This window comes from Lepidochelys olivacea, assembly GCF_965140295.1.
Source record: "Lepidochelys olivacea isolate rLepOli2 genome assembly, chromosome: 12".
Taxonomy (NCBI): Eukaryota; Metazoa; Chordata; order Testudines; family Cheloniidae; genus Lepidochelys; species Lepidochelys olivacea.
In genome coordinates, this window is record NC_140422.1 from 37,299,333 (window position 1) to 37,316,522 (window position 17,190).

The following is a 17,190-nucleotide window of genomic DNA, read 5'->3' on the forward strand; positions in this document are numbered from 1 at the left end:
TCAGTTCCAAACGGAGCACTTTAGTTAGAGAGCTAATGGTGTTATGGTCAGGCTCACTATGACTGTTTAAAAGTCTTCACGCAGATTTTAAATAACTTTTTTCCACTGTCTTCCATATCCTTTGACGTTACATATCATTGAAGTTTTTCTCGAGAAAGGGAAAGTTTCAGTAAAAAATGTTTTGTAATGTAAGTAATATTTTCAGATCAGCCAACTATTTTAAAATTAAAGAATAAGTGATATTTGATTGGACCACACACACTGCAATATCCTAAGATTGCATGAACTGTGAAACTTGCAGTCCTAGAAGAAAACTGACATGAAAAATATCAACATTTACACACAATTACGTTTTTACAGCCACACTACTCCTGAGGGAATTCTGCGCCAAGCAAATAAAAATTCTGTACACAATATTTTAAAATTCTACAAATTTTATTTGTCAATAAATAAATGTGGAGGCTCCAGCATGGCAGTGGGGAGCACAAGTCACTGGTTGCACGAAGATGGGAGACCACCATACAACACCCACCCGTGCCCCATGGACATGGACTCTGCAGTGAGGCTGCACCCAACCCTGAGAAAGCGCAAGGGCAGGGCCTGCCCCAGAAACACCCCAGAGCCCTGCACACCAGTTGTGGGCAGGCAGGCTCAGCAGGATCCAAGTACGGAGGGGCTTAGTGTGGGAGGATACAGGTGTGGGGTGAGAAGGTTTTGTGGGGGGGAAATCTGGGTGCAGGCAGCTCAGTGAGTAGTTGGGGGGCAGGGGCTGGAAGCACAGTGGCTCATTGAGGGGGGTTCTGTGCAGAAATTAAATATCATGATTCATTAAATACAAACCATGTTAATTGAGTCACAGTTGACAAATTTAAAATAGCAAGAAAATTCAGAGTTCAGGTTCTTATGTCATGGTTCCTATGTATTACCATGCACAAAGATAAGTTCATAATGGAAATACTGACAACCCGTTCTGTAGCTGTACAAGAGGTAATAAGAGCTACCAGTCTAAAATGTTCTCACTAATGCATGGATGGCTCAAATAAGTTTGGGAAGAGGTAAATCTTTGAAGCCAGCTTTACTAAATGTTAGCTGTGCTACCCAGTGAGGATGTATAACAGTAGATTTACTACACAAAGTCCTTTCATGAGAACAGCAGTGTTCATAAATGGGAAATTTAAATTGGTAAGTATTTAAGTAGAACAGTAATTATCTGTTCCCTTTCAGAATAACTAACCAGAATACAAAATATATAGGGTTTAACTGAAAACTATTTGTTGGCCTCGACTGAATTAAAACCAACACTATCTAATGTGTAACATGACTACTTATACTCTCCAAGTTTATGAAAAGATTACATAGGTGGTTTTTTGGGAACAACTTGTTCTGAAGAAATTCATGGGGGATGTTTATTTACTAATACTCTATGCAAAATAAATACGGATTTCCTTTTCTATTCAGTCAAACATATTCAGAGTATAAGAAAGACTAAAAACATACAAAGTGAAGGCTGGATAAGAGAATAGCACTAAGGAGCATCTAATGGCTTCAAGCGCAAGAGCTGCATGAATGAATACAATAATTTCCTATTTATTGTTGAGGGAAAAATCCACATAATGTTGCAGATATGAAAAATAACTAAGGATTGGGGAGGCAGGAATCTTAGAAAGTAATGGGCTCCACTAATTTTTCACCCTATAAATTACATTGTCTGAGAGCTTCCTCTAACTCAATTTAAGATTTTTTTTTTATTTTTTTCGTTTCCAGACCTCTCAGGTTTGGGGCCACATATAGAGAATATTTAACAATTTTGTTCCATCTTTTACAAAGTCTTGGGGAAAATTTAAATAGCAGTCCTTTCAATCTCCAATTAGCATGAGCTAAATATTGTGGGATCATTCAGATACTACAGTACTGTTTTAGAATACCCACTCAACCAAAAGATGTTACAGCTGAAGACTGCAGATTGGGACAGGGTCTCTCCTCTTTTCTGGGTTTTAGGTACATAGCTGCTTCTAAAAAGTGAACCCTGAGTGATTTAGGCTTCCATTTAAAAAAAAAAAAGAACACCCCAGAAAAACAAAAACCTACCCATCCCTCTCAGTGTTACTCATTTCAATTTCCTAACTAGCAATAGGAGACTAGGTCACCATTCTAAGTTTGATCCATGAAGCATGAAAACCAGGGGCTAGGCTCCAAGATGCTGTCTGAGGCCCCAGTTCTGCCAACTTTTGCATATGTGAGTAACCTCATGCATGCCTGTAGTCCCAATGAAGTGAAAGGGACTATTCACAGGTACGTCTGCAAGACTAGGGCATTACTGATCTTAGATATAGGCTTTTCTCTTTAAAATCCATGATACCACTGCTTACCTTCTTAAATTTACACATGTAGTTAAGACCTTTGCTGGACTGGGGCTTAAATGCCTCAGAAAGTGAATACTGGGAATTTGCCCATATCTAACAATCAATGGCCAATGCTGAGCCAGGGCAAGCTTCATTGGCACAAATCATGGTTTTCCTTGCCTATACTTGGGCATGCCTTGGTGTAGCTTCATTGGGGGCCAGCCATCAATACTGGTGTAAACAAGTCAAATTCCAGATACACACCCTTGGAATAAATCCTGATGAGTAGGAATCTCTCTTTCAGTTTCTTAAATGCAGAAAGATTTATGGGTGAGCTGCAAAGGATTTTTAGAGAGAGTCTGGCTTGTGCCCTCTTGTTTTTTTATGACAAACAAATTCCTGCTCCTGCCTTTTTACGTGTTTCTGACTTTTTGTTGTTGTTTGTTTTAAATCTTAGACCTTGTCTGCATTAGGAATTCTGGCCACCAATGTAGCAACACTTGTGCAATCCCAGTCTAGTATAGAAATGGAAAGCTGTGATTTGCACTGCAGCAACATACCCTGGTTTTAAATCACAGTAAGCTCTAGTGGTACAAATCACTGCTTGGCTTTCCCTATCTAACTAGGGGCTCATACAGTGCAGTTACACAGATGGCTATTCACTGATGGCTGGAATTGGGATAAATCTCCAGTGTAGAAAAGGCCTTAGAAATACTATGAAGGTCAAGTCTAGTCATCCCTGCTGTTGCTGGACAACATTCTGCATATCACAGAGCAGATGATGATGATCTGGTGGTCCATTCTCACTGTAAATTCTATGACTCTGTGTGCATTATATGCTCACAGACCTTAATCAAAGGTGTGGCAAATGCTGACTCTTTAATAGGGCTGTCAAGTGATTAATGTGATTCGGTTTTTTAAAAAGCTAATTGCGATTAATCGCACTGTTAAACAATAATAGAATACTATTTATTTAAATATTTTTGGATGTTTTCTACTTTTTCAAATATATTGAAGTATAACAGAATACAAAGCATACAGCGATTACTTTATATTTATTTTTATTACAATATATGCACTGTAAAAAACAAAAGAAATTGTATATTTCAATTCACCTAATACAAGTACTGTAGCGCTCTCTCTTTAAAATGAAAGTTGAACTTACGAATGTAGAATTATGTACAAAAAAAACTGCATTCAAAAACAAAACAATGTAAAACTTTAGCACCTACAAGTCCACTCAGTCCTACTTCAGCCAATTGCTTAGACAAACAAGTCTGGTTACAATTTGCAGGAGATAATGCTGCCCACGTCTTGTTTAAGTCACCTGAAAGTGAGAACAGGCGTTCGTATGGCATTGCTGTAGCCGGCATCGCAAGATATTTATGTGCCAGATGTGCTAAAGCTTCATATGTCCCTTCATGCTTCAACCACAATTCCAGAAGACATGAGTCCATACTGATGATGGGTTCTGCTCGATAATGATCCAAAGCAGAGCTGACCGACGCGTGTTCATTTTCCATCAACTGGAGTCAGATGCCACCAGCAGAAGGTTGATTTTCTTTTTTGGTGGTTCAGGTTCTGTAGTTTCCACATCGGAGCATTGCTGCTTTAAGACTTCTGAAAGCATTCTCCCACACCTCATCTCTCTCAGATTTTGGAAGGCACTTCAGATTCTTAAACCTTGGGTCGAGTGCTGTATCTATCCTTAGAAATCTCACCTTGGTACCTTCTTTGCGTTTTGTCAAATCTGCTGTGAAAAGTGTTCTTAAAATGAACATGTGCTGGGTCATCATCCGAGACTGCTATAACATGAAATATATGGCAGAATGCAGATAAAACAGAACAGGAAACATACAATTCTCCCTCAAGGAGTTAAGTCACAAATTTAATTAACATTTTTTTTAATGAGCATCATCAGCATGGAAGCATGTCCTCTGGAATGATGGCCAAAGTATGAAGAACATATGAACGTTTAGTGTATCTGGCATGTAAATACCTAGCAATGCCAGCTACAAAAGTGCCATGCGAACGCCTATTCTCACTTTCAGGTGACACTGTAAATAAAAGTAGTCAGCAGTATCTCTTGTAAATGTAAACAAACTTGTTTGTTTTAGCAATTGGCTGAATAAGAAGAGGGACTGAGTGAACTTGTAGGCTCTAAAGTTCTACATTGTTTTGTTTTTGAGTGCAGTTATGTAACAAAAACAAAATCTACATTTGTAAGTTACACTTTCACGATAAAGAGATTGCACGACAGTACCTTAATTGTGAAGTGAATTGAAAAATACTATTTCTTTTGCTTATTTTTACAGTGAAGTATTTGTAATTATTAATAATAATATAAAGTGAACACTTTGTATTCTGTGTTATAATAGAAATCAATATATTTGAAAACATAAAAAAAATCCAAAAATATTTAATAAATGTCAATTGGTATTGTTTAACAGTGCGATTAATCATGATTAATTTTTTAAATTGCTGTTAATATTTTTGAGTTGATCGCATGAGTTAACTGCGATTAATCAACTTTACTCTTTAATAAAGATTTCCTTTGTCCAGAAACCTTTACTAAAATTCCATAATGCACACAGGGCCATAGAATCTTCCAGAACACACAAAACCTGAGCTACTGCTGTAAAGCAAACAAAATTTCCTTTAAAAGAAGACTTCAGCTTTAAAAAAAATAAAAATAAAAAAAATACATCATTAAGCAGCAAGAGGACACAACACAACAAGACCAGAAGTTCCACAGCTTTCATGCAATTCTGAATTATAGTATTTATGGGGTGAGAAATAATGGGAAATACCGTTAATCTTTCCCCTCCACTCACTGAATCGTCACTAATATTTGATATATAATGCAGTTTTGAGCACTTAAATTAGTTACCTACTGCATAAAAGAGTCAGATCTTTTCAAATTTATAAACCATTTAAAAGGATTCAGGCCTTTTTTAGATTTTCCATTTGAGATCAGAAAGAAGTTCATGCAAGTATAGACTGCGGATCACTTCTATATTCTGCCAGTACAACTTTTATTTTAAATAGAAAAGCAGTCAACAGAAGACAGTTTAATACTAACAGTGACTTAGGCACGTATCAGCATGATCTGATATGCAGGTCTCTATCCTGAACTACACAGTATTTTAATGTATGATTTGAGATTAAACGTGCATAAATTTCTCCTTACGTTCTTGATATGGCTTTTGTTTATACAATTTTTTAAGGCGAAATCTGTCCAGTAGCAAGAGGCAGACCCACCATCTATACAATTAGAGTACATATGTGTACAATTTTAGCTGCAGATATTCACAGTATGATTCATATCTACAAAGAAAGCAACAAAACACATTGACACTTGCACTAAGTACCATGCAGGTCCATCTTATTGGTCCACTTGAAAGTATCCAAGACTTCCAGTATAGGGCTTTTTGTCTGTCTGTCTTTCTCTAAACCTTTAGACCATCTCTAAATTTGGAAAGTTTACAAAACAATTCCCAGCCAGCATCAGTGGTAATAGTAGCCAAAGCATGAACAAGGTTCCTGCAGCCAGACCTGATTTTATCACCACTTAATTAAATCTACTGAAAGCATGTTTAATCAACACTGTGGTTAAAAAATCATCTGGCCATTGAGGCTAGCACCATTTCAGCTGAACAGGTGACAGTACTGGTTGATACACTCGAAAGGAAGCCTACACTACAAAATTAAGTCAACCTAAGTTACGTTGATGTACAGCCACCACAATAATTGAACCAGTTTTACATGTCCACACGATGCTCTTTGTGTTGGCAGTGCACGTCCTCACTGGGAGCACTTGCACTGATTTAACTGCCAGCATGGTGCATTGTGGAACAGTTTCTGAAAGGCAGCAACAGTTGATGTAAGCAACGCAGAGTACACTGACACTGCATCAACCTAACTACATCAACTTAAGCCCTATACCTCTCGCAGAGGGAGAGTTATTAAGTCGGTGTAGTGAGCAAGTTACATTGATGAGAGCTACATTTTAGTGTAAACGCTTGCAGAGTTAGGTCGACATAAGCTACCTTATGTCGATCTAACTGTCGCATAGACTAGGCCTTACGCATCAAAATAGTGTTATGCTTCTTTTGCAGTTGCCAACTCCCAGCATCGCATTTGAGAGGTGAGAGGGGAAGAGAAGGAAAGGCAAGCCTTATATTTGTTGAAGTGCAAATCAGGCAGTGAACGGACTTCTAGTTTGCCTTGTCACTGGAATAATTCACAGATACTCTGATCTCACTGACTAACAACTCACAGATTCAGAAGGACATGTGAACAAGATAAAATCCATATTTTAAAACAGTGAATATAGGTTTAAAAAATGCTGTTAGATAGTGACAATATTCACATATAAAACAGGAAAATAGGGGCTGGGGAAAGCCAGCCAATGTTTAAAAGCAACATTTTCTAGTATATCATTGACTCTACAACTCTTCAATTAAGAAGTTACTCCTAAGCAATTGGTCTGATTACTTTTGGATCCTTTTTAGTTAATTATGAAGGCTTTAAAGCTGCATATTGTGCAGTATTTTAGTTTAAAAGTGTCAGTGATTTCAAACACTGTTGAGGTATATAATTATATTGTTAGCAGTTACCCAAAAGCTAAGTAGGTTGGCAGTTTACTGCCCCACATAATGCAAAACTCACACAAGATGTGGATTTGGATGACACCAACACCATTGTCTTTACTGCCTTTTATATTTCTCCTAATTTACATACAGGCAAAGCAATTCTTGATTCATCCTGCTCTCTTCCCTTTTACAAATATTGAACATTTCAAAGGAAAAAAAATCCAAACCTTCTCTCCCAAGTTTCATATAGAGCTAATTTTAACAGCTAAGTTATGTCATTGAAAATAATCTACAACAGAAAGGCTAATAGCCCTTAACTATACTCATGGAAATAGCATCTCTAGAATTAGCACTTCTTTTGTTTTCAGCAAAAACAACAAAACCTCAAAATGGCAAAACACAAAATATACTCTGCAACTCACTCACACAGGACATGGCTTCAAGGAAAAAGTTATTATTAGACATATTGGAGTAATAATTAGAAGGCTCAATCAGGATCAGAGCCCCCTTGTGCTTGGCGCTGTGCAAACACACAGAAAGAGACAGGCCCTGTCGCAATAACCAGCTAAAGAATCATAGCACCTCAATTTATGCAATTCAAATCATACATTTAAAAACACAGATTTTTAACTGACTGGTTAAATACTTCAAAACAAGGTTGCTGTTCAACACCTTTGAAGTTGCACACTGAAATGTTTATGTGTGGTTAACAATTGCTAGCTTTGCTTTTCCATGGGTGGTTTATACACAGTTTGAGCACTGATTTAACTAAAACAGTTTAGAGACTGGTTCAGGTAAAACAGTGCAGTCTCCTTTTATTCTCCTTTTATTCTATTTTATTCCTTATATTTATACTCACTTTTATTTCATATGAAGAGTGTCCTACTTCAATTTTGCTTAAGTTGTAATTAATAAGAGTCAATAGATAATTAGAAAAAAATAGTACACAAACACAGGACTTGAACACAATGATGTCATGGCTGAAGAAAAAACATCATAGTCTGCATTAAAAAAAAGTGGAGGGAAAGTCAACATCATTATGAATTCAGTGAAAGTTTTTTGGCTCTTTCTATTTGGTTTCTCACAATGGAATATTCAGTCCAATTTCCAAATAAGCTTGATTTTAAATGCCTAAATAAGATTCTCATGTTAACATTCATTATACTATTGGGTAACATTCATTTAATTAAAATGAACATACTACTAATAGAGACTATTTTACCCCTTTCAAATCCTTCCTATGCAGTTATAAAAAAAACCTTCCTGGTTCATCCTATTAAACCATTTTTGTGAGAAAAAACAAGAAGCGTAGGATTAGCATTAGTAAATTCTGATAGTCCAAGTAGGGAGTCTCAACTTTCCAATCTGGAAACTCAGTACCTATGCGTAACCCACATTAACATGGTGTGGCTCACTGTACCCACGAATGGTCAGGCCACAGAGAGTTCTGTGTATGCCACTGCCTCAAAGGTAAGAGAACTGCTCCTTTAGCTCATGTAGCACAGGCTCTCACTTTTAGAGCACAGGAATTTGAATGCAGGTCCATTGATGACACAACCATGCAGTTACCATCACAAATGAAAGAGGACCAGGAAGAAAGTTAGGGCTCACACTGTCCCATCTGGGGTACCACCCCCTTGTCTTGAAGTCCCTGGCTGAGTCATGTGGTAGGGGAACGGCAACACTTCAATTTCTAGCCTAAACAGGTATTAACATAGTAAATGACTGAACAAGACATAATTCCTCATGATAGATTGGAGGCTAAAGATTCAATTTAAAACTAGAGTTACCCAATAGTGCTAAGAACAATCCAATTATTACCCTTCCTTTGCAAGACTGGCATAAAGCCAGAGAGCTCCTAGACAGGACTCAGGTTCAGCTTTCCAAAAAAAAAAAATTATATGCACACACACACACACACACACACTTTCAAAATTTGGTTCCATAAAAGGATTACAAATTTCAGTTACTGTTTCCTCAGAAATATTCTCAGGTCCTTCAATCAGCTGCAGCAACACAATATAAAAACAAAACTATTTTGCATGCACCTGAAAGTAAGACCTTATCACTAAAACCAGATCCAGCGGTCAATATAAAAACCCTCTTAAGCAGCTTATTTCCAAAGTTTTAAATGAGCCTATGGAATAATATGATTGATAGATATCATATGCTACATTCTTAGAACAGAGCTGTTGGTACAGCAATTGGAGGCTGACTGGCCTACCATTCATAAGATATCAATTTGCAACAGAATCACACAACTACAGTATCATATTAACCACTGACTGTGTTACTTCCTTTCAACTGCAAACAAAATATGGCCAGAACTACTATGTAAAAGGCTCTGACTCTGCAGCTGACTCCACCCAGTCAGATCCTTACACCTGCACAGAGCCCCAATGAAATCAGTGGGCATTCCTCAACATAGAATCAGTTGAAGGACTGATGTCCAAAATGTTACTCACCTAAGGCAGCCTTATTTCACTGTTTGTTGGAATGCCCCATTGTATAGTATTTCTTGGTCCTGGTTCAAAATTGTTTTATGTAAGTGACAGGTAGAAGGGGAAAAGTTATTGAAATACATCACCCCCAAACCCTCATCCCTGCAACAGTGGGAGTAAAATTGATATTATTAACCTGTTTTCATCTACAGTTAAAAAAAAAAAAAAAGTATATCCTAAATCAGTGGATATCTAAAGCAAAACTTGTTCAACACCCAGAAATTTGAATTAATTAGTTCAATTTTTTTAAGCATACTTCCTATCTCAGAAAACACAAGTTTCATACAACATGGTTCACCCTCAACCTTAAGTGACTAGACTGGATCAGCAATCCACAGAATCAAAACTGCCCAACATCTAGATCTACCTCAGACTGGGACATGCAATCTCCTTCCAGATGTAAGCATATAACACGGAACCCTGTATGTAATGAGTTTAACATTTCATGGCTATTATCCTTTTCTTCCTGATCCTTACAAAATATGCACATACTTCACTGACTGTAAATTGGAATTATTTTGACAATTACACATTTTTTTCTTCCCAGATGTGTCTTGCTTGGTATGGGAAATAACATTAACATGTTGACACAAACATCATTCAAATACCATGACAGCATTGATGTTATATTTGTGCTGGAAGAGTCACTTTCATTATAAATGCATTTTCAGAGGTTTATAGCTCCTTCCAAAATTACTCCTTTGGTCTGAAGTTTCTCATACTTGTTCACGGCCCAGAAAGGATTGGGGAGAAAGTGAGCTGTTTGTCTGTTTTTTAATTTTAGTAAAATTATGTGCGACTCCTTTTGAGCGAACTGAAAATGAAAAAAATAAAAGGTGGCCTTCATGTATTAATAGATTTTTCAGACACTGCTGCTCATGGATAATTCAAGTGTTTTCATTTTTAAATTCAAATTTGAACTATAAAGATTCCTAATCACTAAAACATTGAAAAGTTACAAATGAATGAAAATGGCAGTCACTGCCCGTGTGTTTTCCCTCTCAATGTAAGTGTGCACAGAGTACATTTATCTAGCTATGTGTTCAAAGGTCTATATACATAACTGCACAGCGCCTGTGCTGCTTATTTTGATGACAGAACATGCACTCAGCGTTGCTCTTAATTTTTCAAAATATAAAAAGCAAGGAATTTATATAAAATACTACATTAATGCAAAATAATAGTTTGATTTTATATGGACAAAAAATAAACTATGGTTTCAATTTGGCTAGAAAACCACAACCTTTTAAAGTCACAGACACTTTAGATAAGTCATTAGGCTATTTAAATTATACACTGTATCAACAGCATGGAAGTCTAAGGTAGTTCCACTGTATCTTGTGACAAGGGACATCTCAGTGTTTAAGATGAACCCAGAGGAGTTTGTGCTCACAGGAGTTTAGCGGACACCAAATACCAACCCAGCAGAGCTTGTGCTCTTGCAAAGAAGCACAAATGATGGGGAAGGGCTGGCACTGGGAAAGTCTTTATAGAGCTCTGATGGCTGGGGCCCCAATGCAGCTTATCTTCTCCTGGCACCTGCGCTGACTCTTCTGGGCGATGTTGTGATCATGCAAACGTTATCAAGTCACATCATCACAGCATCCAAACCTGCAATGTTTGGATTTAATTGTGCACAATTAAACATGGCTGGATTGAATAAGATATATTGTTTTTCCATGCTCTTTGTCCAACTATAGATTTAAGCCAACTTCTTGTTCTAAAACGTATTAACTAGATACCAGCATCTGAACAGCTTAGCAGCCTTCTCTTAAAAACAAGTCTGAAATTGTCTCAAACAGATTATCTTAATTTCAAAAGACAATGAAAATATATACAGATGCTCCCCGACTTACGCAATCGTCCCATTCCGGAACGACTTGTGTAAGTCGAATTTTGCATAAGTTGGAAATGTATACCTGACCATTACGCCCAAAAAAACCCCACACCCCTATTTTAAGCTTATGGAACTTTTTACGTAAGTGCGTATTTGCTAAGTCAGGTCTTGCGTAACCCAGGGAACGTCTGTACAGTAAAGTGACACTAATTTTTTGTACTCCCTTAAAGAAGAGAATTTTGTTACTATGTAAACTATCAGTGTTCTTCAATACACCAGACCCTCGCTAGAACACGGGATTTGGTATCCATGCGCGGTACCGCGTTAACATGGGGACCATGTTATAGCAGAGACCGCGCTAAAATGAATTGCAATAAAAAAAATTAAATTTGGGATCCATGGCCACGACCGCATTATATGCAAATTTGCGCTATATAGACGCACCTTCTGGCAAGGGTCCAGTGTACTATATGTACGATTCCATGTTTAAAATACACTGCCCCAAAGGCTATTTTTCTTCTGAACACAGTGGCAAGTGACTACCAGGAGGTAATTTTTATTGGTACCAGGAAGAACAGTAGAATGGATTCTCAATCCATTTTAGAATGGCTTAAACGGTGCTGCACTTTCTCAGCTAGATAAAAATTGTATACTATTAGTGAAGACCAAAATGGTATGCTCTCAGAGGCATTCATGTCTTTATTCCTTGAGCATGTTCACTTGGTCCTGATCCTATTTCTACAGAACTTTTGTATGCAGTAAGTTTTGCTTCTAACCACCAAGAAGGTGAGAGTGGGGAAGATGGAACTGAGGTCTGTATATTTGTTCTATTCCTTATTTTGATTTGATGTCATGCTTCTTCTGCAGAATAGAAACCATAAGATTAAGTATTCGTATGGAGGCTCCTCCTGCAGTTAATTATATCCTTATAGCCTGTACTGAAAATATTTTTCCATCTATACATCATTCACAACAAAAAATTAAATTGAACAAAAAGTAAACCTGTAACCTCTGCTTGTTGGCTCCATATATTTTGAGACAAGGAAACAAAATGTTGAGAAAAAGCACCCAGATGTCCACAGCCGAGTATAACCTCCCCCTCCCCCCCCCCAACTTTCAAATTTAAGGCAGCAGTATCCAAAGGAATGTACAACTAGAAGGAAACTTATGTTACGGGACACCTCCAACACGTACCTACCCATCTTAGGCAAAGATCCAGCTCCCACTGAATTCGATAGTTTTATCGGTCCCTTAAGCAGCCACTTTAAGTACAACTCCAGTGCAATTTTGTTCAGCATTTAGATAACCATAACCCAGTAGGAGAGGCTAAGTGGGACCTAGACTCACCAAAATTTCACTGCCACCAGACAGACACTTCTAACAAACCTAATTCCTAACCCCTCCAGTTCATAATCCTTGAAGACAGATGCTGACTCCCATTTCCAGCTAGATTTTCCATGTCTTTCTCCCTCGCTAGTCTTTGATCTGCTACCCATGAAGTGAGGCAGTCCAGTTAGTCCAAGCCCATTTCTGTTGATCTACTTGTGACTCACTGATGAATGTCCCCCTTCTGATTATGACACAGATCCCAAGGATCCTAGATGAATCTCTGACCATCCCATCTACTAGGCAATTGATTTTTGCTGTTCCCTTAGGTTGTCACTTATCACTAGAATGTTTGAGTGGTAGGAAGGAGAAAATATGTGGCTATGTTGTTTAAGCCTTCAAAAAAATAGTTTGAGATATTACCCAAACCCTGAAAGGAAGAGTGTGAGGTTGCAATACCCACCTTATGGCAGCCAGGGTAGGTTGCCATGGTGCTAAGAGTAGGGATGCTGGGATTCTTGCTGGTGCTGGCCATGATGTTTTGGATCTGGGTAAGCTCTTGCCTCAGTACCTGCTTCTGGTGGAAGCTAAATGCAGGGTGGTTGGACGCCATAGTGAAGAGCAAGAGAAATTCATCCCCAGTGCGGCCCTCGTTGAGCTGCAGCCCATAGTTGTTGATGACAGAATCAATGTGGGTAAGTGTGCGGAAGAGGACTCCAGCTGCCTCTCGGTGTGCAGACCCCAACAAGGCAAGGGATACCAGCAGTTTGCTACGTACCACCTCATCTGTCAAGTTAGTGAGGCTACCCAAGTCAGCAGGGTTGTTGGCCTTGATTTCAGAGTCACGTAGGGAGTGATAGTCCTTGCGGGCCAAGTCCTCTAAGCAGGCACCTAGAAAGCGCAGTTCAAGTGGGATGCACAGGTCCAGGAGGCCACAGAGAAATTCCACTCGCTGCGGGGAGGGCAGTTCTGAGAACCAGCGGTACACACTGTCCCTCTGCAGCCGTGGGCATCGCTTCTCTACCATGTTGCTCCTGCAGCTACCACCACCTCCACCAGTGCTGGTGCCCCCCCAGGAACAGGGGAGATACACACTGGGGAGTGAAGGAAAGTGCCCAAACAAAAGGGAGGGAAGCGGGGGAATGGGACCCTGAGAGGTAAGTGCCCAGATACAAGAAGGGGGCACCCTAAGAGCAATACACACTGGGTCCCAAACAGTAAAAATCCAGGAAAATCAGGGTCCTCACATCAGGGGTGAGATACAGATGGCGGTGATGCAGAGACACACAGGGACCCTGGAGGAGGGGTTGCTGATGGCGGGGGGATGTGGGGACACGCAGGATTCCCGGGGGGCGGGGGAGAGGAGGCTTCCAGTGGTGGGGATGAGGAGACACGCAAGGACCCTGGTGGGGAGGGGCAGGAGGACCCCAGAGAAGGGTTTCCAATGGAGTGATGAGATGACACGCAGGGACCCCAAGGAGGGGTTACCGATGGGGATGTGGGGACATGCAGGGACCCTGCGGATTAGTGATGGAGGATGACAGGACACACAGGGAACCAGGACGGGGTTAGTGATGCGGGGGGGGAGCTGACGGGACACGCGGGGGCCCGGGAGGGGGTTAGTGATGGGGGGTGGAGCTGACGGGACACGCGGGGGCCCGGGAGGGGGTTAGTGATGGGGGGGGGAGCTGACGGGACACCCGGGGGCCCGGGAGGGGGTTAGTGATGGGGGGGGGAGCTGACGGGACACCCGGGGGCCCGGGAGGGGGTTAGTGATGGGGGGGGGAGCTGACGGGACACCCGGGGGCCCGGGAGGGGGTTAGTGATGGGGGGGGGAGCTGACGGGACACCCGGGGGCCCGGGAGGGGGTTAGTGATGGGGGGGGGAGCTGACGGGACACCCGGGGGCCCGGGAGGGGGTTAGTGATGGGGGGGGGAGCTGACGGGACACCCGGGGGCCCGGGAGGGGGTCAGGGGGGTGGGGGGAGCTGACGGGACACGCGGGGGCCCGGGAGGGGGTCAGGGGGGTGGGGGGAGCTGACGGGACACGCGGGGGCCCGGGAGGGGGTCAGGGGGGTGGGGGGAGCTGACGGGACACGCGGGGGCCCGGGAGGGGGTCAGGGGGGTGGGGGGAGCTGACGGGACACCCGGGGGCCCGGGAGGGGGTCAGGGGGGTGGGGGGAGCTGACGGGACACCCGGGGGCCCGGGAGGGGGTCAGGGGGGTGGGGGGAGCTGACGGGACACCCGGGGGCCCGGGAGGGGGTCAGGGGGGTGGGGGGAGCTGACGGGACACCCGGGGGCCCGGGAGGGGGTCAGGGGGGTGGGGGGAGCTGACGGGACACCCGGGGGGCCGGGAGGGGGTCAGTGAAGGGGGGGGGATGACGGGACACGCGGGGGGCCCGGGAGGGGGTCAGTGAAGGGGGGGGGATGACGGGACACGCGGGGGGCCCGGGAGGGGGTCAGTGAAGGGGGGGGGATGACGGGACACGCGGGGGGCCCGGGAGGGGGTCAGTGGGGTGGGGGGAGATGACGGGACACGCGGGGGCCTGGGAGGGGGTTAGAGATGGGGGGGGAGATGACGGGACACCCAGGGGCCCGGGAGGGGGATAGTGATGGGAGGGGGATGACGGGACACCCGGGGGCCCGGGAGGGGGTCAGTGGGGTGGGGGGAGATGACAGGACACGCGGGGGGCCCGGGAGGGGGTCAGTGGGGTGGGGGGAGATGACGGGACACCCGGGGGGCCGGGAGGGGGTCAGTGAAGGGGGGGGGAGATGACGGGACACGCGGGGGGCCCGGGAGGGGGTCAGTGAAGGGGGGGGGAGATGACGGGACACGCGGGGGGCCGGGAGGGGGTCAGTGAAAGGGGGGGAGATGACGGGACACGCGGGGGCCCGGGAGGGGGTCAGTGAAGGGGGGGGAGATGACGGGACACGCGGGGGCCCGGGAGGGGGTCAGTGAAGGGGGGGGAGATGACGGGACACGCGGGGGGCCCGGGAGGGGGTCAGTGAAGGGGGGGGGAGATGACGGGACACGCGGGGGGCCCGGGAGGGGGTCAGTGAAGGGGGGGGGAGATGACGGGACACGCGGGGGCCCGGGAGGGGGTCAGTGGGGTGGGGGGAGATGACGGGACACGCGGGGGCCCGGGAGGGGGTCAGTGGGGTGGGGGGAGATGACGGGACACGCGGGGGCCCGGGAGGGGGTCAGTGGGGTGGGGGGAGATGACGGGACACGCGGGGGCCCGGGAGGGGGTCAGTGAGGGGGACAGCGGTCCGGGGCGACGCGGCACCAGGGACCCCGGGACCCCAGGGCGCCGGCAGCCGGGTGAGGCCGGGCTCCGCGGGCCGAGGAAGCGGGGCACGCTGCCCTCTCGCTCCCCGCGGCCGGGCGGGGGAGCAGGCCCGAGGGGCCGGGGAGCTGCGGGGGGGCAGGCCGGGGATGCCGGGCCAGGCCCCCGGGTATCAGCGGGCGCAGGGCAGCGCCGCGTCCCTGCCCCGGGCGGCTCGGCAGAACCAGGTCCCTGGGCCGCTCCCCTCACGGGGCGGCTCCGTCCCTCCGCTTCAGCCCCGCTCGCTCCATCCTCCGCCGGCCTCCCAGGAGCCCCGCGCCCCCTCCGCGAGCCTGTTCCTCCGGCTGGGCCCCGCGCCGGCTCGCCTCCCGCTGGCTCTCCGCGGCTGACGAGCGCCGCCCGAGCCCGGCCGCCCCCGCCGGCTTCAACCGCCACCGGAGAGCCCGAGCCGCCACCACCGCGACAAATAATCCCCGCCGGAGGCAGCGAGCGGAGCGGAGGCACAGGCACTGTGTGTGAAAGTGAACGGCCGGCGGAGGAATCCCAAGCCCCGATCGGGAAGGAGGAGGAGGCCGGAACTCACTCCCCCTCCCCGCTCACTCGCGGCCCACCCCTCCGCGATGCCCCGCCCTCTTTTCCCTCCCTCCGCCCACTGACTGACCGGCCTGGCTTCGATTGGCTCCTCCCTCCTGGCTGCCAACCTCCCGAGGGCGGGGGCCGCCTCGGGAGGCCGGGATGTCAATCAAGCGTCTTAGTCCCGCCCACCGCTGGATGACTGGCCAAGAGCGACAGGGGCGGGGCGAAATAGGAAGCAACAGCGTGTGGCTGCTTCTTTGAGTGCCCCGCGCGTGCAGCCTGGGAGCGGAGCGGAGCGGAGCAGGGCTGGGCTGGGCTGGGCTGGCTGCTGGGGACGGGGCCAGGCTGGCTCGGGGGACAGCTAGGACCGGGGGGCCAGGCTAGCTCGCGGGGGGGCTTCTGAGGCCGGGGGGGGGCTGCTGGGACGGGGGGGGCAGGCTGGCTGGCTCGGGGGGGGCTGCTGGGAGCGGGGGGGGGCAGGCTGGCTCGGGGGGGGCTGCTGGGACGGGGGGGCAGGCTGGCTCGGGGGGGTCTGCTGGGACCGGGGGGGGGGCAGGCTGGCTGGGGGGGTCTGCTGGGACCGGGGGGGGCAGGCTGGCTGGGGGGGGGTGTGCTAGGAGCGGGGGAGGGCAGGCTGGCTGGCTCGGGGGCGGCAGGCTGGCTCGGGAGGGGTCTGCTGGGACCGGAGGGGGGCAGGCTGGCTGGGGGGGGTCTGCTGGGACCGGA

General features: G+C 45.8%; 1 protein-coding gene across 1 annotated transcript in view; it reads right to left on the reverse strand.

Annotated features, from left to right (window-relative positions):
• The window catches only part of ZCCHC14 (zinc finger CCHC-type containing 14), an 89,839-nt gene extending 75,640 nt beyond the window's left edge, over positions 1-14,199 (reverse strand). The window contains exon 1 of the mRNA XM_084644445.1: positions 13,065-14,199. Coding sequence (XP_084500571.1) covers positions 13,065-13,628 — 564 coding nt within the window. The 5' untranslated portion in view covers positions 13,629-14,199. The remainder of the gene's footprint in view (positions 1-13,064) is intronic.
• Positions 14,200-17,190: the final 2,991 nt, after the last annotated feature.